This window comes from Rhodamnia argentea, chromosome 7 (genome assembly GCF_020921035.1).
Source record: "Rhodamnia argentea isolate NSW1041297 chromosome 7, ASM2092103v1, whole genome shotgun sequence".
Taxonomy (NCBI): Eukaryota; Viridiplantae; Streptophyta; class Magnoliopsida; order Myrtales; family Myrtaceae; genus Rhodamnia; species Rhodamnia argentea.
The window spans coordinates 22654333-22681574 of record NC_063156.1 but is presented as its reverse complement, the minus strand read 5'-3'; the positions used below and the strand labels follow the sequence as shown (position 1 = coordinate 22681574).

At 38.6% G+C, this 27242-nt stretch overlaps 3 protein-coding genes and 1 long non-coding RNA gene across 8 annotated transcripts; 3 read left to right on the top strand and 1 right to left on the bottom strand.

Annotated features, from left to right (window-relative positions):
* Positions 1-90: 90 nt before the first annotated feature.
* Positions 91-25662, top strand: LOC115734948. The gene is made up of 3 exons (XR_004014712.1): positions 91-101; positions 15509-15523; positions 25530-25662. It is a non-coding gene; the product is annotated as an uncharacterized LOC115734948 (long non-coding RNA).
* LOC115734926 (UDP-glucose 6-dehydrogenase 1-like) lies at positions 1652-5128 on the top strand. 3 transcript variants are annotated; one of them, XM_030665946.2, is made up of 2 exons: positions 1652-1763; positions 3491-5128. In XM_030665946.2, the coding sequence occupies exon 2, from the start codon at positions 3511-3513 to the stop codon at positions 4954-4956; it is 1446 nt and encodes a 481-aa protein (XP_030521806.1). In that variant the 5' UTR covers positions 1652-1763; positions 3491-3510; the 3' UTR covers positions 4957-5128. The 3 variants fall into 3 exon arrangements, with proteins under 3 accessions (XP_030521806.1, XP_030521805.1, XP_048137637.1); XM_030665945.2 differs by lacking the exon at positions 1652-1763 and adding an exon at positions 2553-2891; XM_048281680.1 differs by lacking the exon at positions 1652-1763 and adding an exon at positions 2923-3301.
* Positions 5802-18487, bottom strand: LOC115734920 (pre-mRNA-splicing factor ATP-dependent RNA helicase DEAH1). Of its 2 annotated transcripts, none has more exons than XM_030665929.2 (28): positions 18328-18487; positions 17858-17994; positions 17622-17752; positions 17288-17512; positions 17126-17197; positions 16639-16725; positions 15931-15964; positions 15736-15790; positions 15089-15148; positions 14876-14947; positions 14029-14092; positions 13621-13700; positions 13414-13481; positions 13248-13305; positions 13027-13084; positions 12881-12946; positions 11478-11546; positions 11290-11379; positions 10820-10906; positions 10157-10272; positions 10018-10084; positions 8767-9807; positions 8282-8344; positions 7039-7162; positions 6835-6935; positions 6563-6625; positions 6380-6452; positions 5802-6281 (listed from the first exon to the last, which is right to left on the bottom strand). In XM_030665929.2, exons 2-28 carry the CDS (start codon positions 17955-17957, stop codon positions 6241-6243), a joined length of 3165 nt encoding a protein of 1054 aa, XP_030521789.1. In that variant the 5' UTR covers positions 17958-17994; positions 18328-18487; the 3' UTR covers positions 5802-6240. The 2 variants fall into 2 exon arrangements, with proteins under 2 accessions (XP_030521789.1, XP_048137631.1); XM_048281674.1 differs by having other exon boundaries at positions 17858-18000; positions 18292-18478.
* On the top strand, positions 18295-25950 carry LOC115734935 (plant intracellular Ras-group-related LRR protein 7). Of its 2 annotated transcripts, XM_048281682.1 has the most exons (11): positions 18295-18314; positions 20587-20772; positions 21452-21521; positions 21622-21668; positions 22036-22144; positions 22312-22397; positions 23090-23180; positions 23973-24058; positions 24815-24901; positions 24990-25125; positions 25669-25950. In XM_048281682.1, exons 2-10 carry the CDS (start codon positions 20674-20676, stop codon positions 25098-25100), a joined length of 786 nt encoding a protein of 261 aa, XP_048137639.1. In that variant the 5' UTR covers positions 18295-18314; positions 20587-20673; the 3' UTR covers positions 25101-25125; positions 25669-25950. The 2 variants fall into 2 exon arrangements, 1 of the variants encoding a protein (XP_048137639.1); XR_004014711.2 differs by lacking the exons at positions 18295-18314; positions 25669-25950 and adding an exon at positions 25278-25532 and having other exon boundaries at positions 20448-20772; positions 24990-25223.
* Positions 25951-27242: the final 1292 nt, after the last annotated feature.

Here is a 27242-nt window from a genome sequence, read left to right as displayed (position 1 = left end):
TCGTCGGTACCCAAATTTGACTCCTATCAAGTTTCCTTCGACTGCACAAGGAATGACACGTCAAATATTTAACGGCATCACTAGACAGAAACTTGATGGGAGTTAAATTTGGGTACTGACAAAAAACTGGTGCTTTTCTTATGAGTAAAAAAGAGTTGGGCCAAAGTAGGGACTCAAGTTAAAATTGTTGCTTTTTTACGAGTAAAAAAAAGTTGGCCTAGAGCAAACTCATGCTAAATTTGGTGCTTTATTAGTAAACAAAACAAATTAAGGCTAAAATTGAAGCAGAATAATTATCCAAAAAGTCTTAAACCTATTGCACTTTGATCAATTGAGTCTTAAATATTTTAATTGAACCAATTGAGTCGTAAACACTTTTCTATTTTGCCAATTCAGTCCATCTATCTAATTTTGATCGAAAATTGTTGACTTGGACACCAACCGCGTGGCGCAACCGGTGGTAACATTGACATTTTTAATGATATTTGAACTTTTTATATTCTTTTTCTTTTCTTTTCTACCGACCACAAGCGAGGGAGTCGCGGCCCTCAACGACTCTGAACGAGGGTCACCCTTGCCATATTTGGCAAGGGCTGCCCTTGCCATCCGCAGGCAAGGTCCAATCCTCTTTGGTCATCGCCCGAGACCGACTACTGGCAAAAAGAAAAGAAAAAATACAAAATATTCAAAAAAAATATTAAAAAATTATTCACGTTGGCGGCGTAAGCCACATAGGATGACCAACGCTAACTAGACCACCACGTAAGCGTTTTCCTATCAAAATTGATCGAATGAAATCAATTGACAAAACGTGAAAACTTTTAAGACTCAATTGACACATTGAAATATTTAAGTTTGAATTAGCCAAAATGCAATATGTTTATAACTTTTTAGATAATTTTTTCTAATTGATATTCAAGTTAAAGTTGATTTTTAAATTTTTTTAAAGGGGAATTGGGCCCTTTAATCTCTTGTAACATATCTCAAAAGTCGTTGCAAATTAATTTTGAAGATTGTAAAAATTGGCAAGTTGCACTTGACCAAGTTGTAATTTCGAAGAGCCAACTAAGCAAAAGTTAAGGGCAGGCGCGAATGGCAACACTTCTGCTTCTGAGCAGAAGTTGATTTTTCTACTTTTGAAGATAAGTAAAATTTTCTTTTTTTACTTCTTCAAGTGGCTCCAAAACTACTTTTAAAGCAAAAAAATACTCTAAAAGTAGAAAAATGAAATTGCATAACTAAACAAATTTCTACTCCAGAAATTGCGGTACCAAATGGATTTATGCTCTAAAAGCAATTCTGGAGCAGAAATTTTACTCTAGAAATATTGTCATGCGTGCCCTAAAGGACTGGGTGAACCGAAAATTTCCCTTCAAACAAAGTCAACTACCAAACTGGTCCATGTGCACGAGCAAAGTAAGAAGTTACCTCTAAGGCGGTTAGTTTCCTTGAATCGCTACCATTTCCAACTTAGTGATAATCTTAGAGGCAGTTTCAATTGGGCGACGGCCTCATTGTCACCGGGTTCCTCAGCGAGACAGCGGACATGGTATGTCCAAAAGAGGTCCAGAGTGCTAATCTCTGCACATTCATACCAAAATCTAAGTTTTTGGGGAAAACCCTCCTGCCTATAAAAACGTAAATGACTCTCGGAATCTGTCCCTCGAAACGATTCTGTCCCCGTCCACCTTCCGCGTCGCAGTGCGCTTCAGGCCTTCGCGTCAACTTTTTTTCTGGGTGCTGATTTGCAGGCATTTCGTCAGGTATTAACACGTTAATCTCACGTTTCTGGGCCAGTTGTTTGTTATCGTCTCTCTCACTTCACATTTCCTTGTTCTTTAAAGGAAATCACAATCATGAGAGTCGCGCTGGCTTTGATCGCACTCAAAAACCACGCCTTCTTCAACCCACCGAGCTCACGTTGTTTCTGCACTTTAAAGCCTCCGCCTTTTACTAGAACTGGTAGATCTTTAGTCAATGATGGGTTAAAAGTTGAAAAAAAAAAGGGGGGGCCTTTTCTTGTTGGATTTTTATCAAAAATCTCTTCTTTGTCTCATTCAGAATTATGGGTTTAGTCCAAAACCTCGTCTTTACAAAGTTGGGAGAGTTTATTATACTTAAAGGCGCTTCAACAGGAATAATTGGTCGTCGCTGGAAGGAATATTTTCTTAGCAACTTGAAACTCTGCAACCACCTTGTTTCCGGCAAAAGTTTTGTTTTTTTTTGTTCGTAAGTATAACCAACCTTTGAACAGTTTCCTATAAGGATGAGGGATATGACATTGTGGTTTTTTCTATGAAACTTCTTCCGATGAAAGCGATTGTTCAATGCATCCTCAACAGAAAGCGCGTAAAAAAACAGAGTCCCCAAGTTTTTGGTTTTGAGGTCATGCCCCTGGTAATAAGCAATGGGTTGAAGGGTTATTGTAAGGAAACAGCGGTTTGCGAAACATTTGTTTTTCTTTTGACCTAACTTATGAGAAGAGTATGACCAAAAAAAAAAAAACTTATGAGAAGAGAACTCAGAAATGAATAGTGTTGAAAATCTTTTCATCTCTCTCTCTCTCTAATAAGTTTCAGTCCCCTCTAATGAAAGGAATTGCAGCTCAATGTCCCTTGTTTGTTACTGAAAGCGGCATGTTTTGAAACGTGTTGAACGTTTAACAGTTCTGACTTTGCTTAGCTTTGTGAAAGTACCACCATCCTCCATAGCCCTTTAGATCTTAGGTGGAGGTCTGTGTATTTAAGGGGGCTCTGAGTCTCATCTTTTTCCCAAGGTGGTGGTCACCTCTCTTCTAAATTCTGTGTAGGTTGATTGGTGGTCCATCTTCTTTCTAGTCTATTTTTCCTTAGGGTTCTGATTTCTTCAAGCCCCAGTTGGTGATTGAGAAGGTACTCCTGCTAAATCTCAATTTTTACAGAACCTTGGTCAGTTATCTTGAAGATCTAATATTCTGTTTGCATATCGATTCTTTATTATAACGCATTTTAAGCTTATTTTCTCCTTGCTATCTGTGACATGATATGATGATGTCTGTTCCTTTCCAAGAACAACCTACGTCTCTCTGAAACAGCTAAATTTGTGGAAATTTGGTTTTCTCTATCTCTTCGTTTATTCTGAAACGGAGGTTTCTGATCTTTCATGAGCATCTTTATGCTTATTACTGAGGATGGAATGGTCACCTTAGAATGTCATGCATGTACTTTTTTAGCTCCATTTACCAATAAAGCTCCCTACCACAAACGTTCATGTTAGATCAGACTTAGTGAATGATTGATCCAGCTCTTTCTGCGCTATGAAGATACCAGTCTCCTTTTGTAAATTGCTTAATGCAGGGAACCCGGACTGAGTGATTGTGGACGTTCAGGCATTTGATTTGTGCAACATACTTCTTGGGCCTCTGCTCTGTTTCTGATTGTGTTTGGTCTGAATTTGTTTTACCACGAAGAATTGAAGATGGTGTGATAACTGTTCGATCTTCTCTTTTCAGGCTTCTGATTTCTTGACAAAATGGTGAAGATTTGTTGCATTGGAGCTGGTTATGTTGGGGGTCCCACCATGGCCATTATTGCTCTCAAGTGCCCCTCTGTCGAAGTAGCTGTTGTTGACATCTCAGAGGCTCGAATCCAAGCCTGGAACAGCAACCAGCTCCCCATATATGAGCCCGGCCTTGAAGAAGTGGTGAAGCAGTGCCGAGGAAGGAATCTCTTCTTCAGCTCGGCAGTGGAAAAACATGTCTCTGAGGCTGATATTATCTTTGTTTCCGTGAACACCCCGACCAAAACTCGGGGCCTGGGAGCTGGCAAAGCCGCAGATTTGACATACTGGGAGAGTGCGGCAAGGATGATTGCTGATGTGTCCAAATCTGATAAGATTGTTGTAGAAAAGTCGACCGTCCCAGTCAAAACGGCCGAGGCCATTGAGAAAATTCTGACCCACAATAGCAAGGGAATTAGCTTTCAGATTTTGTCGAACCCGGAATTTCTCGCTGAAGGGACAGCCATTCAGGATCTCCTCAGCCCGGACCGAGTCCTCATCGGAGGGAGGGAAACCCCTGGAGGCAGCAAGGCAATAAAAGCACTGAAAGATGTTTATGCTCAGTGGGTTCCTGAAGACAGGATCATAACGACCAATCTTTGGTCGGCCGAGCTCTCAAAGCTGGCTGCCAATGCCTTCTTGGCTCAGAGGATCTCATCTGTTAATGCCATGTCGGCTCTTTGTGAGGCCACAGGAGCCGATGTTTCCCAAGTTTCTCATGCTGTCGGAAAGGACACTAGGATCGGCCCTAAATTTCTTAATTCTAGTGTTGGTTTCGGAGGGTCTTGCTTCCAGAAGGATATTCTGAATTTGGTCTATATATGTGAATGCAATGGCCTGATTGAAGTTGCAAACTATTGGAAACAAGTCATTAAGGTGAATGACTACCAAAAGAGCAGATTTGTTAATAGGGTCGTCGCATCCATGTTCAATACCGTTTCCGGGAAGAAAATTGCAATTCTCGGGTTCGCCTTCAAGAAGGATACTGGCGACACGAGGGAAACTCCAGCCATCGACGTGTGCAAGGGGCTTTTGGGTGACAAGGCACGGCTGAGCATTTATGATCCCCAGGTTACGAAGGATCAGATTGAGCGGGATCTCTCAATGAGCAAGTTCGGGTGGGACCACCCGGTTCACCTCCAGCTGACGAGCCCTGCCACCAGCGAGCAGATCTGGGATGTTGCTGTAGATGCTTATGAGGCAGCAAAGAATGCTCATGGGCTGTGCATTCTTACTGAATGGGATGAGTTCAGGAAACTCGATTACCAGAAGATCTTTAACAATATGCGGAAACCAGCTTTCATGTTTGATGGCCGTAACATTGTGGATGTTGCGAAGTTGAGGGAAATCGGGTTTATCGTGTACTCGATTGGTAAGCCGCTGGATCCATGGCTCAAGGATATGCCTGCTGTTGCATAAGTCTTGGGGCATTTAAGGCTGCCATTCGATTCTTTAATATGTTCTTGGAGAATTTCATGTTCCTTATGCTCGATCGTATAGGCTGAAGAAAATCATTTTGATTATAGTGGAATCACCATACATGTAATGCTTTTGCTGCTTTCAATTTGAATAAATGGGAGAAATTTGAAAGTCACTAGTCTCTTCTAGTTCGCTCATTAGATTTCTCCAATTCTTGACTTGAGCCAGGTGACCACCTCGTCGGAGAAGGCTCATTCGAAAAGTATATTGTTCCTTTTTCCAAATCTTAGATGCATTTGTTTCATTGAAAACTTCATAATAAATGAATATTATTCATAAAAAAAATTATTTTTCATTTGTTCGGTGGTTTAGGAAAATTATAAAACACATTCCCTAAAAATTGATTAATTTTCTGACGTTAAAACACTGAAAAGTCTAAAAACATTTCCTGAAAATAGTTTTCCTTTAAATAAATGATATACTTGGGAAAAAGTATCCCAATTTTCTATGTGACTTGATAGATTAATCTCAGATCAGGCCTCGCAAAGTACTCCTGGGCATTTGTCATTGTCATACCGTTATTCAAGTGTTAGTTCACCGTAATAAGATAAGTCATAGCCACGCTTGATGCTGAGTGAGTGGGGGGTGAAAATATTGCGTCCACACGAAATCGCACAAACTAGAAATTGGCAGTGAAATTCTAACTTCATCTACAGCTACATCTCAAAACATGACAAGCATAATACATTCATCAGGAGCATCCCAGCTCTTATCGCACGGTTGGCGGTCCAGCAGTCTTGCAATGCTCTTGAAAAGATTTTCAAATAGTCTTTGAACACTGGTGAGACATGAACTTGTGATTATCATATGAAAAGAATTTGGGTCATCTGTTAGCAGATGTCTCACTAAAAAAATTGCTTGGTCACAGAAACAATTCCCAGCAATGCCGTTGCTATGCTATACCAAACTTTCAGAAAATTTACAGCTTACAAAATTGCATTAGCCTAATCTAACCCGAAACAGGGATCTATACAATGGTCATTCTCAGTCAAACACTATACGAACTTATCTTCCTATGCCCAAGGCCGTCAACAGTGTCGCTAAGCATTGAATTTCCCAGTGATCTTCAAACAGAGGGGTTTGGGTTTTACAGACTCTTTCACAACTCTTTTTCACCCTGAAGTATTCTTCGCATTGCCGCTTTCTGTCATCCACTCATTATCTTCTGAAACATCTTCAGAGTTTGCCATTTCCCCGACCCTTTGTGACCAGCTGACAATCCAATCATGCGCGTCCCAATCCACGAGGCATTTTCTTTGATCCAGCTGCCACAGAAAAAGAGATCATTGGTATATGTTCACTCCAAGAACTGGTCAGAGACTAGCTTAGTAAATAATCAATGAGAGATAAGAGGGAGAATCACAATCATCGACATCTTTGAGCTGGTAATAGTGGGGAGCTATTTCCACCAACCAGTCTGGCTTCAATTCAGTGACCTGCAAAGGAACCTTAGTTTCAGCAATTATTAAAAACAAAAGAATTGGCAAGCCAAGTCATTGACTTGCAACTGCCATGAAAAGGCCTAGATGGAGTCCATAGGACTTACTTGTCTCATGTATTCTTTGGTTGTTAGAACCAATTCATGATACACCACCCATCTCGGAAATGCCTGTAAGAAAGAGCAGCATAAACATGACCAAGGCCAATTTGCATATTGAAACACCTCAAATTTTAATTTGGCATGAAATGTTACGCCACTATTAGCATCGTTATCCTTCAGGTAGAGAAAACAGACCTCGATTAAAGTCCTAAGTAAAAAATATTACGAGTCATGTCAATTTAAATAATGCAGATAAATATAACCTCTAATAAGCATACCTCTGCCAACCCTGAACTTGGATGTACATGAACTGTCTGCGGATGTTTCACTGTCCTATAAGATCCATTTTTCTGTAATCTAGCGGAGTGGGGGAAAAACCCTGAACAAAGAAAACCAAGATTAGAAGCACAAATAAACACCACAATATAAAAAAAGGTATTGCCACCTTGTTATCGTTAAAAGAGTAAGAAAAGTTGTCTTACCAGATGTTATAGCCTTTTTTATTGCCTCTAAATCATTTGAATTAGAAGCAAGTTCAATTTCAACCCTCTCTAAAAGCCCCTCCAACTGGTCTCTCACATCTCTAGCACGCTTCATACTCCTGACCTTAAAGCATTGGTTAGAAAGAAGAACAAAAGCATAAGTGCACATTACTAAATGGCCTAAACAGAATATACATCGCATTGTAAATTAGAAAATAGCATAATTTCACTACAACCAAATTCGCAGGGGAACAAAGCGATAAAACTTCTCAATCTCAGACAAAAAAAAAAAAGAGGATAGGAACGTAACAAATAAATTATCAACAGATGAACTTATAAGCAGACTTGGAATACTTTATCAAGCAGAAAATATAAACCATGTGAGAAAGCATAAAAAACAGAAAGAAAACAAGCCCCTGAAAATAGTTTATCTAAGCTTTCCAGTGCATTCAATTTAATAGGAGTTCTATGTCACAATTCAAGCGTTTAAATAAATCGTGCATTCATTTACTAGCTTACACTTTTCAATTCGCTCCCCCCCCCAACAAAACCCAAAAAAAAAATATCCCCCCAACAAACCCCAACCCAAAAAAAAATAAAATACAAAATAAAAATACAAAATAAAGTTGATTTCCACACTCCAATGTCATGCCAAACATTAAACCTACACATAAATTGGGGGAGCATTTAAATATTACATCGGATATTCATCTACAGCTTCACCTTTAGATTAATTAGCAGTGCTCCACAACATTCTAAGTCACTTTGACAGGACATGGAACATTAGTCCAGGAGAGAGAGATAGAAAGAACAAGATACTCATGCAAAACTTGACTTAATTAAAATAGATGCGTAATTCTGTCAAGTGAGCCTGCCCCCACAAGATCACTGGATTTATTTCTTCGCATTACAGAATGCCAGCTATTCTTTACTTAGGCTGCTAGTGTTTCAATTAATTTGGCAGATATATGACAGATCTTATCGACATGAAATAACCAAATCCTATCTTCCATTATTGCCCAAAAGAACCATCACTTCAGTATCTAGTGTGTGCATACAAGCAAGTAATATCTTTGCAACAGCGTAACTTTCACATAGACAAGTCCTCTTTAGACGGACATCCAGGAGATATAGTATTTTCCTCAAGACCTAAAGAGTTCAAGTTATGCAATCTGATGGTGCACCACCAGATGACATGCTTATCCAGAAAAGTTTACTAACCCAAGCGATAAAGCCAATTTACCTGTATATAATTCTCATAGCACCACTGCGTGGAGTAATTAGTCTCTTTCCAAGAATTGTATACCTGAAATGAAATGAGGGTAGTGACTTCTCATTAGCAACAAGCACTACTTGTTGGAATCATGCAACGCCACCAACAGAGAAATGCACAGAAACATAAACAAAATATATAATAGCTATCACCTTTTCTAGTCTAATTATCCAAGTTTTTAGGAAGAGTCTACTAAAAAATGCTGCAATAAACAGAAGATTTCTTGGACGCAAATGATGTAACTCTATAGTCCCAAGAGAACAATATTCACTGATGGATATATCCAGTATCCAAAATTGAGTAGAATAGCCCACTATGGGCATGACATAACATTTACCATTACGCATTGTGGAAACTACTATCAGATAACAAAAAAGCTGTCCATCGATTCCAGAACACAGATTATCAACCAACCTTAAGAAATGCTTTATAACAACAACAAACAACCAACCAACCTTAAGCAGAGCTATGTGGTCTCCCACATTTCCAGTGTGGAAATTCATCCGTGCATTATCGGCATGTACTTGTTTGTCTTTAGGACGATAAAATATTGAATTTCCAACAGAAAGCATAGCAGCAATGGAGATTATCTCATCCGAGCACTTGTACTTATCCGATGCAACTATCATTTTAGAGAGCATGGGGTCAAGTGGAAACTCAGCCATTTGTCTACCTGCCTTTGTCATCTCGCCTAGCTTATTCAATGCACCAAGTGCAAAAAGCAGTTCTAAGGCTTTGAGTAATGATTCAGCCGGCGGTCGATCCATAAAATCAAAATTTAGTAGATCGCTAATGCCAAGGCTTTTTAGTGTCAAGACAACATTAGCAAGGTTGGTCCGTTGTATCTCTGGTACAGTATTATCTTCTAAATCAGTTTGATAATTGTGTAATGTGTACAACCGGAAACACATTCCTGGACCAGTTCTACCGGCGCGGCCGGCCCTTTGCATTGCTGAAGCTTTGGAGATTGGAGTCACTAGCAGTGATTCCATTCCCGTCCTTGGGTTGTATGATTTCATCTTGCAAAAACCTGGATCAATCACATAGCTTATTCCATCAATTGTTAAAGATGTCTCGGCAATATTTGTTGCAAGGACCACCTTACGAGCACCTTCTGGCGTGGGTTCAAATATTTTTGCCTGAAGATCAGTAGGCAAATTAGCATATATCGGGCAAATAATGAGTTCCGCAATTTTGGTGCCAAAACCCCTTATCCTATGCTTCAAAAGCTCTTCCGCTGCTTCAATTTCCTCTTGACCGGTTAGAAAAATCAAAATATCACCACGTGGTTGTTGTACATGTATTTGAAGAGCAGTAACAACAGCTGCATCCAAGTAATCTGCTTCAGGTGCACTGGTGTGAAGAATTTCAACTGGATACCGCCTTCCTGGAAATCTAAATATCGGGGCGGAGTCAAAAAAATCACTGAACTTCTCCGCATCTAGTGTGGCACTTGAAATAAGCAACTTGATATCAGGCCTAAAGCGAGCAATATCCTGTAAGGTAACAACCATAGAAGTCAGAAACCGATAACAAGAACCCACATTAATTTCTCAAAAGAAGTTTGTCCAATAAATAAAGCTGAACTGAATTTTCGTCTAGTGGGAAAAGTATACATTTTAGTCATAAAATGCGCCTGTGATCATGGCTCAATGATATAGCCTAATCTGCCAATTTGAAAACTAATTCTGGGGAAGATGGCTTACCTTTACTAATCCGAAAAGAATGTCTGTGGAAAGCGTTCTTTCATGGGCTTCATCAACCATCACCACACTGAAAGATGACAACATCTAAGAATTGCATCAAATCAAGAAATCATAATAGAAGAAAACTATTCAAACATACCTATAGCTAGCAAGATCCGGTTCACCCAGGAACTCGCGCAACAACATTCCATCTGTCATGTACTTCAATACTGTCTTCTCTGAGGTGCAGTCTTCAAAACGAATAGAATAGCCAACCTGTCCATTGCATGGAAATTTAATAGATAGATTTATGACACGCTTTTCACTCGGAAAGGAACTTCAAAGACTGAGATTTCCAAAGCAAGTAGATTTGTTTCCTGACAAGTAGCGAAGTGATTGAAAAACATCAAGCAGGTATAATTGCAGTTGCAGATAAGCATCAGAAAGAAAAGTTCAAAGAAGTATCAAGACTAAATAAGATCAGAAAGGAGAAAAAAAAGGTACTAGAAACCAGTCCTGCCCAAGTGATATTATAGTCCCGAAAGTCATTTACCAAATGCAGTTGATGTAGCATGGTTATAAAAGAAATTTATGCTATTTTAACCATTAATAATGATATTGCTTATGTAAGAAATAGGAAAAAGTCCTCTGAATATCCGCATAACATACCAAAGACAGGGTAGCGACTGACATATCAAAATGAAGCATATCAAAACTACTCGGAACAGCATACCAAGGGCATGCAGGGGAAGAAATGCCCTTTGCCTCATTATCTTTTTCTAACCCAAAGTTAACTAGAATTGCGTCGAATGGAGGTACACACCTCATGCCCAAGCTTTACACCCATTTCCTGAGAAACACGAGCAGAAACACTCATTGCAGCAACTCGACGCGGCTGGGTACATGCAACCTGAAGGACACAAAAAAAGAATGCAAAGCAAGGCCTCACTACATTCACCTCATAATCAGTCTAAAGTTAAAGGACTGAAGGAAGATGTTGAAATAAACAATCTTATGTATTTACAAACATTGGAAAAGATCCACCATATACATGTTTACATAGATCACATATATCAGTAAAAATCAATATTTACAATAAATACTACCAATTGATTCAAAGACAATGCCAAATCGCAAATTCCTTCAATAAAATTCCAAGCACCACAATTTTTATCAATGCAAAAAACAAAATGCTCCAAAGGTGTAACCATAATTGCAACAGAAAAGAATGTTGAAAATGCCCATAGAAATATACCACTAGCTAGTATAAACAACCAAAAGACACAATAATACCTTTCCACGCTTAGTATAGCCAGCTTCATGAAGATATTGAGGTATCTGGGTGGTCTTCCCAGAACCAGTTTCTCCAACAATCACAAGAACCTGGAGCAGAAGCGAATCATAAGCTAAAACTGCCAAAAAAAGCCACAAATCAACAACACTGCTGCCTGGAAAAGAAATGAGATGAAAAATTTAAGGACCTGATGATCACGAATAGCTTCAAGTATCTGCTCTCTGTATGGATATATAGGCAGATTCTTTCTCTCCTCCTAAACAAGCGACAAGATAATTAAAATGTTAATTGTACAACAGATAAGTAGTTAACAGGAAGGCAGAAGAACACATCTCTTTCATGACACATTTAAAACTTAATTGTTCATATTTGTAGTTTGGTGGTGTGGAAATGATAGCTTATATAGTTTTTTCCAAATGAAAGACTGGCAGTCATTGCACCATTGACCTAGATACAAAGTAGCTAGGCAATGATTGCTATAGAAAATATTCGCCAGGAAAAGCATTTACAATGCGTGACAATGATGCAGTAAAAAGATGCTAGTCTCAATCAATTCAAACAAACTGAGTCTTCGACCATATATATGCGACAAAATAGAAGGGGGACCCACAATACTGAAAAGCACTAATTTTTGTTTCCCTCCCCAACCACCAAAACACATTTAATGATTAGAGATATCAACAATAGCTTGTCTGGGCACAACATTCAACCAAGTCTGGTCCAAAAGAGTTGCCACAGGATGACCAGAAAGAAGACTGGACAACCAGCTCCAAACATCTTCCAATCCAAGGGGCATGAAAAGAGACTGGAAGCTCGAAAAACATGGACTGGCCCAATTTTTGGGGCCCACAAAAGACCAGATTAGCCCACACAGTCCGCAATAATCTAAAAATAGAACACATTTTTAAAACTTTCAAGACAAAGAAATAGGGAAATAGATCTTTCTTGATTCTTTAGTAACCCGGATAAATCCATAAACAAGAAGAATTTAATATATAAAAATCGCATGAGCCAAAACACATTGTGGTGTTACAGGTCGAATTCAGCTAAAAGGCTGGAAACATGCCGAAACAGTGTATTTTGAAAGAATTTCCTGTTAATATTTGATCATTGCATACATGAGTCTTGAAATATGATAACTAATAAACAAAATTTTGAAAAGAACTACTTTAAAAATTGGGGTTTGGCCTAAACTGTCCTGGACACTCAAGGCCAACATATTGGGCCCAAAAAAATCTTTTTGCGGCCAAGCCCAAAGTTCCTTGAAGCCCAGCCCCACAGCTCATTTACACTCATATTCACATCAAAAACTCTTATCATATTCCCTGTTCACAGGATCTAGATAAATCTCTAACTAATCGGTGTCAACATAACTTATGCATTAAATACGAGTCCCCCAGCCATATGGAACTTCGCAATTTCACAGGTAAACCTTTTATGAAAGCAATCAAATATCCATGGTATTATGGCAGTAAGGAACTCGATATGTGGCCAAATTTTATACACCTTAGCAGAGCCTGATAGCAATGCGCAATTATGGGAACCTATACTTGAATAGCAGGAAATAACAAACAAACTATAATTGCAGACCTTGAGCTTCTCCAGTGCTGTCTGTGCCTTGGACTCCTCGATTGACTCAGCAGGTGGCTCATCAAACTACATATAAGAAAGTGAATTCAGGACAAATCTTTTAACCCAAAACAAACCAGAGTAATTCAAGAAATTAAAAGACATACATTCTCCCCAGCCATCACATTTGACTTTATAAACTCTATCTGGTCCTCAAAAACATACCTAAATACCAAAAAAAAAAAAACAATAATAAGGGATCATATGCAGATAATATCCTTCCATCAGAGTGTATAAAGAAAACTGATACAGCACAGATGGACGTCAAAAACAACAGCAACAAATAAGCACGACATTCAGATAGAAGGATGAAACCAAATTAACTTACTCATAGTCATTAGAGGATTGCTTTTTATTCTTGGAACCAAAGTTAAGAGTTCCTTTTCCTGCAATATAGTAACTGCAAGTTACACTTCAAGGGAGCATGACCAAAATCCAGTGTTACACATGCATTGACTAGGACAAATAGCTGGAGCTCAGTAGCAAGTAATTACCAATCTGGTAGTCCTCCCAAGCCTCTTGCTCAGCAAATGGGTTCATTTTATCAGCAGCACCAGGGTCTCTGCAAATTGGAAGATAATCAGTCTAATGAAACTGACTAAACTTTAGATTACTGACCACAATGTCTGAGGCATGTAAAGCTTCTCATGCATCATAAAGCACATTTGACATGAGACGCCCGAAACACGATTTGCACCAACCTGTAGCGCTCCATAGCCACAGCAAATCTCTTTTCCTGATTTACAACCCCATCCTCATCATAAGCATCGGGCATCCTGTACTGTGTCCCAAGAAGAAACAAGGGTATACATCCACAATCAGATATTTACACAATTGCAAAGATAGAAGATCGTGTTCAGTTATCCATTCCACTAAGTCTGCATACAATGGCAATATAATTCCCCAAAAAGACGTGCAAATTCAAGTAAACTCAAGCAGAACCCACTGGAATATCTGCAATAGCAGGTCGCAATGTACCAGCTAATCATTGCAAACATGAACAAGAGAGCTCTTCAGCAGATTACTTCAAATCAATTTGAAACAGGATCAATCATGAGTGCATAAAAGGTAGTGCCGATTACTTTACAAAGTGAAAATGGGGAACTTACTTCATCTGTATTATCAGCATCTTCTTGATACTTTTTTGCTAGCTCATAGATTTTGGTCTTGTATCTGCCAAGCACAAAAAATGACATTAGACACCCTCAATCATTGGCGACAAATTTACCTTCTGAACAGTGAAGCAAAAGCTGCATAAAGAGAGCGTTTCAGCAAGAACGTACATTTTGCATTAGTGTTAACTGGAAAAAGTTCATAGTTGAAGTCAAAAGACAAAAATTCACAGCCAACAGAGTAAACTATCACAAATAAACGCTAATTTTTCTCTAATATAAAGAAAACGCTAGCATAAGCACCCACGAGGAAAGAAACAATGATTCAGGTTCCGACTAAGCGAATGTCTATTTTAAAAGCAACCCAAAATTGACAGGTCACAGTACCTTAGCAACTTGTGCTTGCTTGGAGGATGGAACAAAGTGCAAAGAAAATTTTCACAATGATTTACCTGAGGAAGGAGTTAATTCCACCAATGTCTACGACTAGAAAGACCAGTGAGCTTCTAAAGACTAGATTACACTTACAGTTCAGACAGTGTGAAATTGAAAACAAGCTGTTCTCTAGCTCAATCTCAACAACAAGAAGCAACGACTAAAGCATTAATAGGTAATCTAGGCTTTAAGACTGAAACTGACAGAAACTAAGAAGAGTCAACACAGCAAATAAATGCTTCTATACGTTGGACCTGCTAATTTTTTCATAGTACTCTGGAAAAAAATACATGACCAGCCCTTTTTAAGGCAATATCAAGGCTCAAAGGATAAGTTTCTTCAAAAACGTTGAAAGCAAAGTGATAAATATGTTTATGAATTGAAGAGTGTGGAAAAGAGAAATAGTTACCTGAAGTTGCGTTCTTCTGCTTCTGTCAGTTTTACACCATCAAATAAGTATTGTTCATCCTCTATGTCATCCCTGTAAGAAACAAGTATATTGATAAAAAGTGGTGAGGCATACCATAAAGAACTTGAACACTGACAAGAGAGAACTGCCAGAAATTGGAGTCTAGCTCTAGCACCTAGAGATCAGTAGAGTAAATCCATGGCACAATCATACCTGATTTCTTCCAATTTCTTCTGCTCTCTCTTTTTTAAATACTCTCGTCTTGAAACTTTTCTGGGGATGAGGAACAAAATATAATCAGCATAGATGATACATGGAACAACTACAATGATAAATGAACATGAGAATTTCAACCTATCAAGGAGAGAAAATCAATGAACCGATCTGAATTATTTGAGAAAAGTAGCTCTACAGCACAGCATGTCAGCTTGTGCATGTTCTGTTAGAAGGGACGTCCTCTCAAGACCCATCAAATTATGGAATGCCTATATCTAAACAGAAAAATTACACAATCTTCCACAATGATGATACATTAAACGAAAGAAAAACTCGAGTTCTAAGTGCTTCGTAGATATAACCTCAAAGGAAAATAAAAACATGAGGCAGAGCGATTCCTACCAAGAAAGTGACTAGCCCAAGAGGTTTGGTGTAGAAATGTGCCAACAAAAAACAGGAGTAGAACAACAAGATCATTGGGAGACAATTCCACAGATTAAATGCCTTCTTCTCAAGTTTTTCTAAATTTAATCTCACACATTCAAAACAAAACACAAATGTTAACTCATAGCCAGGTTGAAATTACTTAAAATAACATGAACCACAAGAAGAAAATTTAGGGTCAAATGAGAAATGATATGTACCTTAAAGCTTCCATATCATCGTCCTCTTGAGCATTTGATCTTCGAAGTGCCTCCTCTACAAAATCAGAAGAGCAAAGAAAAGGGAGCTGGAGATCATTTCCAAGCATTAGCATTTTAAATTACTTAAAATATTAGGAATGTGTTTGTCTGGCACATATGCGTGAACTACTATGGCACAGTTTTGAGATGCATTACCTTCTTCCCTTTGTGTCAATTTTGGCTCTGTAAGCTGTTAAACAAATCAAAGAGTTACAAGAAGTCAGAATGTGAAAGAAGGAAAACACTGAAGCATAAAATACAAGCAATAGGTGAAAATTATACCAATAAACGGCTGAAAAGTGAAAATAACAAGTACAAAATATAACGATTACGCTGGCCAAATCTGGGAAAAATATAAACCCAGAATTTCACACTTCAAAGCTGTCCATATATTCAATTTACTACATCAAGAAAGATACTCTCAGGTAATCACAGTACTCGTTAACAAAGTTAGTTGCTTGTACTGGTTAAATCAATAATTGTGAGAAAATCCATTTGCAACACACACAGCACCCAAATATTTCCTTGGTGCATTGTAGGATTCAACATATAAAGCTACTTAATGCACATGTGCCCTAGCAATGTCTCCTTTTCAATTGTTCTGCCTGCCCTCTCCCTCTCTGCCCCCCCCAAAAAAAAAGAAAACAAAAAAAACACGCACACACCAACAACACAAAATACAATCAACACTCTCTTTCTCTATTTGCATACACTTGGGCATGTATCCGTGTACTTGCATGGGTTTTTGAACAAAGTGAACCCCCCCCCAGTTTGATCAAATTCATTGTGTCATCACCCTGACATGAAATAGGTAACCAAAAACCATCATAACTCTGTTTTTCCATTTCAGTGGTATATATGCACCTTCCGAGTTCCCGCTGCATCACGCGCTTTCAGATGTCGTTCCAGTTCTTCCCTTTCTCTTTGATCGCGTGATCTTTCTTCCTCTGACTGCACAATGACAAAGGGAGAAATCATATCTTCATTTCTTCAAGAAAAATTTATTGTGAAACTAGATGAAATAACATAAACAAGGAATGTTTCAAGCTGCATGAACCAAAAACAAGGATCATATGGAGATATCCGTTCTCTGACGTAAACAAAAAAAAGGCAGGTTGCCAGATATAACTAATGAAACTATTTGGATATCACAATCTAAAAACATTAAGGTGAAAGGTTCTAACCGAAAACCGCATCATTTCTCAAATACTAGTACATGAAAAGACAAGCCGAAGATCACACAGTGGGTCTATAAGACCAATTACCACAACACTCAAAGTTTCCTCATCCTTCAAATAAGGACTTCTGAGGTAGACAAAGGAATGGGAACAGACTCCAAAAATAAATATACCTCGGAGCTGCCATCTTTGTCGTGAGAAGTCCGTCTCTTAACCATTCTTTCTTCATCAACATGAGCAAAAGACTGCAGCATTGCGTTTAGACAATATAATTGATTTAAGTAGATATTACTGTTAAATATATAGAGCTAACCGAGATCAACTTGGCCACCTACCTCCTCATCCTCCTCTTCATGACTTTCACTTTTTTTCCTGAACCGTTTCTTATGAGAAGCTCCTTTGCTAGTCTCTGAAGTCGCGATTCTAGAAGACCCATTGTCAATGCCCCCTCGACTGATGTCATGTTTGCTATCGTCGTCTTCGTCGTCAGCATCCAGAATTGCATAGGTCTTCTGCTTCCTTGCCAACAAAGCAGCTTCCCTTTCTTGCTTTTGATAAAGCTGATAATGGCAAAATGAGAAGTAAATTAGGCAGGTTAAGACCAAAAGATAACAATGAAAATAATTGCTGAAATGCAGAGTAAACAAAACGGTTTCTACAGCAGCTCACATTCAAACCAGCTGTTTTATGGGGTACTCTGGCAAAAACTTCTTCCGCAAAAGCACGGGTTTCACCTGACGATGATAGTCCAAACTCCACCAGCTTGTCCACCACTTGAGTGGGCGAAGACGCCTGCTTGGCTGCAACACAAATTCACCATTTTTATTGCACAGAAGTTATGCATGAGATGCCTGTCTCCTTGAAAACAGGAATACTGAACATAAATGTATGGAGAGATAACTAACCTAGTTCAATAAAATACTGGACAATAGTGGATTGGGAATACCCCAATAGTGACATCAACTTGTCTGAGACCCAGGTCTTGAGATTGCTCTCACTTCCCATGGCCAAATGCAGTGATGGTCACGAGATATGTACAAGTCTGCAATGATGTAGACGCAACTGAAAATCAGTACATAAGAGAATTGTAAAGCAACAACGCAGATTTTAACCCAGAAGCAAAAAGCCCTACCATCCCGCCCACCAAAGGAAGTTGACATAAAAACAAGAACATAAGTCACGGAATAGAAGAAGAAGAAGAAGCAGGAACGCATAAAAAGGGGAGCTCGCGGCGTGGTTCGTAAAAAATTCATTGAAAACAGCAGGCAAGCAACACAAAATTCCTAATCAACTTCAACAGAGAAACTCGGCAATCAGAGCACCCGCTATCGCCGACCGCGAGCGAGAGAGAGAGAGAGAGAGGCCGAACTGAGACCTGCCCGGAGATGAGAGGGAGTAGGCTCGGCAACTCGTTGGATTGACGGCGGCTCCGGCGAGAATATCAGCGAGGAAAGTCAGAGGTTCTTGGGCAGCTTCTTCCAAATTGGTTCTGCTTCCGCAATTGGGCGAAAAACCGACACCGGTCATACATGTAGAAGAGTTAAAATATGAAGGAAATATTTAATTAAAATAAAAAACTGATCAAAAGTATTTTCTTCATTTATTTTTTTAAAATTCTTTTCTTTTTCCTTTTTTGTCCTTTCTTGTCGCCGTTGGCCGGCCACACCGGTCACCAATAAAGACATGGGCGGGTCGCCCTTGCTGGGCACAGGCGAGGGCTAGCCTCACCTAAGCAAGGCAAAGGTCGCCTCGTCAGCTATTTGTATAAGGTGCCGACTACAATAAAGAAAAATCAAACAAATGAAAAAAAAATAAAAAAGTAAATAACGAAAATGTCCTTGTCCAAGGCCTTCTTCCTTATTTGAAATAATATTTACTTCAAATTCATTTTTTTTTTAAATTATAGCACTTTATATCCTTATTTGAAATTTATCCAAATATAAGTGATACCAAAAAGTAAATAACGGTTAAAATAACACAAAAATATTGGAAAATTCTATGCTATGTGGTCTCATGTGTACGAATTTTTTTAAACGCCCAAAAAACTGACACGGACATATATCTAGAAGAGTTATTCCAATATATACCAAAATTAATTGTTCACTTATGAATGTTATTAATAACTGACAAGTACAAATCACACTGATTTATGTGCTTTTCCTTATTGGAAGTTAACTAATGTATTGATCTAAAATCAGAACACTAATCACGTATGGATATTTGTGTAAACGAACAAATACATAAAAAAAAAAAACTCGTTACTTTTCTTCGATTGAAAATGATTTTCTGAATTCGAAGAATTGCAAAACACATATAAATAGTATGAGTGAATTGAGAAATTACTCGGGGTATCAAATATTTTACTTCGATATATCAAAAGGTTTCGCTAAAGTTAAAACTACCGATTACAAAAAATGGATGTAACTAGTTAGAAAAAACTACTAATCACAATGTTTCTTACTTTCTTATAGTAAAAGTCACTAGATATATCGAAAGTTATATTTATTTTCTTCTTTTTCTGTTTCAAAAAGTTACTTCAGTGTACGCTAAACTTATCAATCGCATTTTAATGTTTAAAATGGCGGCGTTTTCTTGAAAAACAAGCTAACATGATGAAAAACGCCTTTGGCAGTCTTACATAGCGGGTGACATGGATGAGAATTTACGACACGATTGCCATGTCATTACACCTCGTTACTAAAAATATTATGATAAAACAATTGATGAAATGAGGATTATTGGATCGAGATTTAGAATCAAGTGAAGGGAGCCAAAGAGACCTCTCTCTCTCTCTCTCTCTCTCCCCTCTCTCAGATTACTAGCCCAAATGGCATTTGCATAACAATCACATCCTTCCATTTTGTGCAGAAGTGGAGATCAACGAGCATCTGAATTTTGAAACGGTAAGGACATCATTTCATTTGGTTGCAATTACGAAACTCCCCCCCTTCAACATGTTAGGCCTTGATTTATTTGAATTCTTCATATTCTTATTCATGAGAAAAAGCACTATATAAAGCAACACGCCTTAAGTTATAGAAATGAATCGATTTCTCTAGATAAACTTTAAAAGAAATAAATAAGTAAAAAGGTATTTGGAGTTAAGGATACTATCGTAAGGAAGGTTGATTCAATGGTTGTTACCTGAATGTAGGGTAATTAATAATCAACAATAGTGATGTCCAACGATAGGCGTGATAGCCCATTGGGTTATCGACATTGGCGGATTCGGAGATGATCGGCAACTAAGCAAGAACAATCATTAGGTAAGGGAATTGCCAATAACAAGTTGCAAAGTGCATTTATGGCTTTCAAGATTTGACCCACTTTTTCGAAAGAAAATCAGGAGATCGAAGATTTCAGGTGGCGAATTGCAACTGACGCAGAGTTGAGGGGGTTATTTGCAATTTTCCCCCCAAAGCGACATTCTCTCAAGGTAGTTTCGAGCCAGCCAACTCCCCCCCCGCCGAAAAAAAAAAAGAAAAAAGAAAGAAAAAAAAGCGCGACGCGCTTTTGCTCCAATCCAAAGTCGCCAATCTTCCTCGTATCATCAGAACCCGAAAAGCGATACAGGAAGCCTCCTCATCATCATTGACTGTCTCTCCATTCTCTTTCGCTGCATCGAGAGAGAAAGAGAGAGAGAGAGAGAGAGGGGGTTACGTAGCGAAAGGATTGCGACATCAACATCGGAGACTGGTGGCCGCTGCGACGGAGGAGCCGGATGGGGTGTTGCGAGAGCAAGAACGCTGACTCGAAGGCTGGTCGGATCGCTCGCTGGCGATCGACTGGAATTGTCGCTTTACGCGACTCCAAATTGAAGGTTTTCTCCTATGTTTTAATGCGCGTGCATGTGTTCCTCTCCGCTCATCGATTGCTTGGACTTGTTGCGGGGAGTTGATGGCGAGCTCTGATCGGCTGTCGGGAAGGGATAGCTGCTACTTTGTTCCGATCGTAGGCTGCTGATTATGTCCTAGGTTGATGACAGTATAGAAATTGCAATCTATGTGCAACTTTCTCACTTATTGAGGGAGTCATCGCTCGTGCAACAAGTCGCGAATGGCGTTGTTGTTGAGAAAGAAGATGGTATTGGGGGTGAAAAGGGTTACAGATGTCCATGAACATGCAAGGAGTTCAGCGTAGAGTCATGCATTACGGGAAAAGAGCAGTGGAATGTCTTAATTGTATCTGGTTCTCCATGCGAAATAGTATTAGATTCTTGATGCGAAATAGTACAAGAAGAAGTACTAAGATACCCTTTTTGATTCGTGCATTGCGGGGAAGCAGTGGAGCAGTACTAAGATGTCACCTTGTGGTTGCAAACCATCCTGTTGAAAGAAATCTGAGTGTAGAGTTGAAAATTAGGTGGGAATGTCAGTGAAAGAGCGGAGAGCTGGGAATGACTGTGGGTGTTTTACCATATATGGCTTTTAGCTTTTTGTTATGAAAAAGGATGCGTTCATTCCCTCACAAACACCCCATTTATGTATTTCTTGGTACAGTCGTTCCCGGATGAAGTTCTCGGTCTGGGTAGATCTGTACGAACTCTCGATTTAACTCATAACAGGTTAGGTAATGAGATCCTGCCACTAAAGCAAACTAACATTGATTCTTAATTAGGTGAAAGCACCCTATTAAATCTGATCTGCCTTCATTATATTTGTTCCTGCAGTTGACGTTCCTGTGGAGGTCAACAAGCTAATCAACATGCAACACCTGGTAAGATGCTCGTGGCTCTATATTATGTGTATATTATGTGTATGTGGCATCACAATCCTCTATAAATCGAAATGCTTTCATTTCTCTAACCTTGGAATCTCAGAATTGTTCACATTAAGATCGATGAAGGGGACTAATAGGAGATTTGGTTTCAGGATTATAGCTTGAGGTCCCTCTGCATTTTTTTCCTTTTTCTTGGTTGATGGTCCTTTTTGTTTTGTTGGGTTTTTTTTGGGGGGGAAGGTTTTGAGTTGGTTCACCAGTTAATGAAGCTTCAAAATGGATTCCGTATTGCAGGAGATGTTTGGTAGTATCATGTTTTGTTTGTGATGCTCCTTTCTTAGTTTAACCAAGGAATATTTTGCAGGTTCTAGCTGATAACTTAATTGAGCGGCTGCCAGTAAGCTTGGGGAAACTTCATTCATTGAAAGTGATGATACTTGATGCAAATCGAATGTCCACCTTGCCTGATGAATGTAATTTTTCTCATCTAATTACGCAAGAGAAAGTCGTACCTAATCTTGCATTTTCTTACCCCATTATTCTTCAAACTGAAGGCATGGCTAACTTCTGTAAATTCCTTTATTACCTGCATGAAAATTTCTTGCATCTTTTGACTACACATATGCAATTGTTTGTGTAGTGGGACAGCTAGTGAGGCTTGAACAGTTATCTGTCGCAGGAAACATGTTAACTTACTTGCCTGAGACAATTGGGAGCTTGCGCAATGTGAGTGATTTACATGTTACGTGAATCCAATTATTGGCACACCTATTTTTTCTTTTGTAGCTTAGCGATAATAATTAAGGAAATTTAGTTTGTGATGACTGTTTTGTGGCATTGACTGGAGAGTTTTCTCAGAGTGATATTATTGGTCCTTCTAGTTGCCATACTACAACTTCATTCTCTTTTGTGGAAGTCTTCTTGGACAATTGCACCATGTAATGAAATGCTGCTATATAACTTAACAGATTTAAAGTCCACATTAGGACGGATGTTATTGCCTGCTAAATCAGGAACCTTTACTTTTAGCTCCCTTAGTCCGTCTGTAACTGCTCTTGATATTTTCTTGTTGTTTAGTATCTACCCATTGCATTGATTGGTTTTAGCTGATGACTGATGATTGTTGACTTACAGAAAAGATTGGTTTTAGTTGACACTTCGAGCCAGTGCATGGATAAAATTTTCGACCCACTTGTGCTATCTTAATGGCACATTCCTCTTTTTCTTGTTAAGAAATTGATCCGTGATAAGGTGGAACTAAGCGTTTTCAGAGATATTTCTGATATGTGTTGTTTATACCGCAGTTGTTGCTATTTTATAGCTACGTTACTCTTTCCTTTCTCATTATGAATTGATCTTTGAGATGGTGGAACTAAATGTACTTAGGGTATGCCTTATACTTGTTGTTTATCCTGCAGTTATTGCTTTTGAATGTCTCAAATAATAAATTGAAGTCACTTCCAGAGTCAATAGGAAGTTGCTTCTCTTTGGAAGAGCTACGAGCAGATGGTATTTTTCTCTTTTCTGTCCTTCCCGAAATAAGTCTGATTTCTCCTATGTAGGAGTACTAATCGTGATCATGTTTTAAATATGTCGGGCACAGTTGTATGCAATTATAGATGTTTGATGTTTATTTCCACCAGATGGGTTTTTTCCCTTCTTAGCCATACTTTTCTTAGCAAATTATCTCTATCTAGTCACACTGCTTTAGAATTGAAGGATATGCATTTGACCATTTAAGTATCTTGGCTTATCTTGTGGGCGAGGGTTAACATAATCTATTGACTCTGGGGTCAGATCATCTGAGTGTTTGCAATCTGTTACCAAGTGGTGATGAAAGTCGGCAAGTAGAATGTGCTTGAAGGTGAAACCATTTTTGCATGAACTATGAGGTGTCAAGAGGTTTGTATATGAAATGCATGATCCCTCGTAAAGGTCTCCTGCTTTTTTTACATGTATAAAGTATTTATGTTTAGCATTTGCTAGGTCTGTTAGGAGTTCTCATCTCCAAATAAAGCTTATAATGTTTTATCTGTGGTCCTTGTGTGATGGAACTATACTTCATATGCGACTTAGATAAGTTTTCTTTGAGATCCTTGAGTTAGTTTAATTTTTGTGGTCCATAAAAGAGTCAAGTGTTTTGTACTTTTCATGTATTATTCATTTCCTTATAGTGGGGAGAATGTGATGACTGGACTGATCTTGTGTCCATAGAAGGTGGAAGTTATAAGCTTGTCTAGTAATGTCTACTTCAAAATTTATGAACATCACTGTTTGGATTCATTGTGGCCAATTCTGCAGATAATTCCATTGAAGATATTCCTCCATCATTTTGCAGTCTCATTAATTTGAAGTCGCTCTCATTGAACAACAATAACGTGAACCAGGTATTTCCAAGGACATTTGTATAATACAGATCACTAAGCTATTCTATTTGTTATGACATCATAATTTAAAAATCGATTCTACATATGACTGCCTTTTAGCTAAGCTAGCTCATGAAGGATATACTAAGAGCAGTGCACATTGTCACTTCTATTGCGGGTTGATGAGGAGTGTGTCTCTTATCAAGTAGGTCATCTGGAGGGAATTTTGAACACTTGCTCGAATTTTGAATTCTGTCACTCATGTGATACCCAAATGATTTCAGTACTTAGCTTCTTCATGCCTATTGTTGTCACTAAATTGATACTCATCTGGTGAAATGAATTATTAGCTTCACCGCATTTTTGAAAGCCATGAATTTATTGTTTTCCATCATGTACAAGCAGCTGCCGCATTGTATGACCTTCCACTGGGAGAACTTTGAAAGAATACTATTGTTAGCATCTTTATCGTTTTAGTATCAGACTGAAAAGCCAGTCTTATTTTATCATCGTAAATGTTTTGCCCAGAATCAACCTGGCCCAAAATGCAGAGTTTTTCCACAATTAAAGCCTCTATTGCCTCCTCAGATGACAGCTGCGTCCTTGATGTTGAATTTAAGTACCAATATCAAGCTTCTCAATCAACATTTTAAATTGATTTCAATGTATTACATTAGATTACTTTAGTTTTAAATTTTACGTGCCTCTCTACGATAAATAGAATTTTCCTGTGCGATAACCTTTGGTCATTGATCTTTTGTTTCTCTTGCTTGACAGATTACTCCAAATCTGTTGAAAGATTGTAGATCTCTGCAAAATGTATCCTTGCACAACAATCCAATTCTAATGGACCAGTTTCAGCAGGCGAGTTTTAGCAGTTCCTCAGTTCTTGTGAGAATATGATCTCAAATCTGTATGCACTCTTGACACAAATTTTCACTCAAATATGTAGATGGAAGGATTCCAAGAATTTGAAGCAAGGAGAAAGAAGAAGTTCGACAAGCAGATTGACTCAAATGTGATGATTAGTTCCAAAGGCCTAGATGAGGGTGTTGACTTATGATAGTTCTGTATCAATAGAGGAAAGGGTAAGTTCCATGAGACTTCACTTAAATGTGGCGCATTGCACAACTTCGTAGATATAAATTTTTATTTTAAATCATAAACTAATGGAATTTAATGATAGGTGTGGACGTTGTTCATAGTTAATTGTTGTTACTCCCAAAATGTCCAAATTGAGTTGTGCTGTTTGATTGTTGGAGTCTTTGGGTTAATCATTTTGGTAATTGTGCTGATGTTAGTTGTCCACTCTTCGACTTCACCTAATTACCACTTGGTATCTGCTGCTTTCATTAGACCTCACAAATCATGACCCATTCTTTTCCTCTAATGACAAGGAACCCTGCCCTTGGCGACTTTATAGAAGGGGCTGGAGAATGCCATTTATTTTGGAAACCAAATGTTCTCTTGAGCATTGTCTCAACTTTTTCAGTTCTATCTTAAAGTTGTTGTGTAATTCCAACGAAATCACTGGAGTTTCTCTTGTTTCCACCAAGCCAATTCATGTTTGATTTATATGTCAGTTTTCCTGCTTGTCTTGCCTTGTTCTGACTCCACGAATTGTCTTGCAGAGAATGTGTAGCATTTTGCGACATGATGTTTCTGGACAGCCAGTAAACCTTCATCAAGCACTACTGCAGCTTGGATAGGCCGTTTGATAATTGTTCATGCAGTTTAAGTTGGTTTGTGTCCATATGATAGCTTTTCTCTTTATATGACGGCATAAGTGCATGAACGACAGGATTTGTATATGTAAATCAACTTCTGTAAATTGATCTATAATTATACCAGAGTTAATATGGTATGAATATGATTTCAGAATATGTATAAACTGTCTTGCGATAGGGCATACCTGATGTTGAGAATCGATATCGCTAAGAGAAAGTCCAAGTTCAAGTCTGTCAAATGTCTAGTTAAATTCACATTCACTCAAAAACTTAAAATAATGAATCGTGGATCAAATAGCATATATTAATTGCTCTGAATCATATCAATTGTCGGATGTGAGACTTTAGCAGAATTTACATATATATATCTCAGCAATCTTCCCTCACGTGTGAGCTGAGGGTTATTTTGCTCTCTCTAATTCTGATATTTTTTTGCACCAAAAAATCTCAACTTAAATTTCCATCGGTGCCCACCTTTTACTCTAATTTCTTTCCCATGAAGGCTAACGCCCAATGGGTCACTAGGACTGTCAAAACAAAAATTATGCTCGAAACGAAACACAAATCATCATGAACCGGCTCGAAATTTTAGGATATTTTCGGTTCGAGTCGAGTAATCACTTGAAATTCAGGGTATTATAAAGATTTCGGGTCGGTTCATGTTTCGATCGGGTTTAAATTGGCAAATTTAGAAAATTGATTCGGCAAATGAAAAGCTTAACATACAATTATTCTCTGTTATTAAAAGAAAATTGATATTAAGATTACGCTTTCCTTTCCAATAATGAACTAGAGAGCCTCGTTCACATTGAGGATTATTGGGAAAAATTACCTGAAAAGTTTTAATCTATTGCAATTGCACCAGTTTTATTTCAATTTTTTTTTTTTGTCAATTGAGTCCTAAACCTTTTGTACTTGTATCAATTTAATTTATCCGGTTAATTTTAACAAAAAATTATTGATGTGGACTCCAATTGCCCTACTTGGTGTAGCCTGTGATGACCCAAAGGCTCTTGTTTGCTTATTCGGAATTATTATGGATAATTATGGGTTGAAAAACGAGGTGACAAGGCGACATGGTATAATTAAATTTGGGCACGGTAGAGCCATATACACGTGAAATTGAGATTGGACGAGGACAAGAGGACGTGCCGACATGCGAGGGGTCCACGTGTCAGCATGTGGAGGGGAAAAGGACGCATCGTAGCCGTGCGTCCCACAATGGCGAAGCGATGCCATGTGGCACATGGCTGTGCCACGTGGCGGTCTTGTGCGCCGCGCGCGTGACACGTGGTGACTCGACCGGCGACTCATTGGAAGCTGACTAGTCCACTCAGTTTCTCCTATATAAAGTTTTGACGTCAGTTCATTTCGTTGGATAATCGTCAAAAATGTCATTAGTCTGCTTCTATATACCTCTGAGCCGCCACCATCGCCCTCCCTAACTACCATCCCTTGCTGTCCATCAGCCGTGCACG

Excerpts from the sequence above, each read along its gene's own strand:
- LOC115734926 (XM_030665946.2), top strand. The coding sequence starts at position 3,511 with ATGGTGAAGATTTGTTGCATTGGAGCTGGTTATGTTGGGGGTCCCACC.
- LOC115734920 (XM_030665929.2), bottom strand. The coding sequence starts at position 17,957 with ATGGGAAGTGAGAGCAATCTCAAGACCTGGGTCTCAGACAAGTTGATG. Across the intron at positions 12,947-13,026 it reads ATGTGATGGCTGGGGAGAAT|TTTGATGAGCCACCTGCTGA; the intron begins GTATGTCTTTTA and ends TCTTATATGTAG. Across the intron at positions 11,547-12,880 it reads CAGCACTGGAGAAGCTCAAG|GAGGAGAGAAAGAATCTGCC; the intron begins GTCTGCAATTAT and ends TCGCTTGTTTAG.
- LOC115734935 (XM_048281682.1), top strand. The coding sequence starts at position 20,674 with ATGGGGTGTTGCGAGAGCAAGAACGCTGACTCGAAGGCTGGTCGGATC. Across the intron at positions 21,669-22,035 it reads TAATCAACATGCAACACCTG|GTTCTAGCTGATAACTTAAT; the intron begins GTAAGATGCTCG and ends AATATTTTGCAG. Across the intron at positions 22,398-23,089 it reads CAATTGGGAGCTTGCGCAAT|TTATTGCTTTTGAATGTCTC; the intron begins GTGAGTGATTTA and ends TTTATCCTGCAG.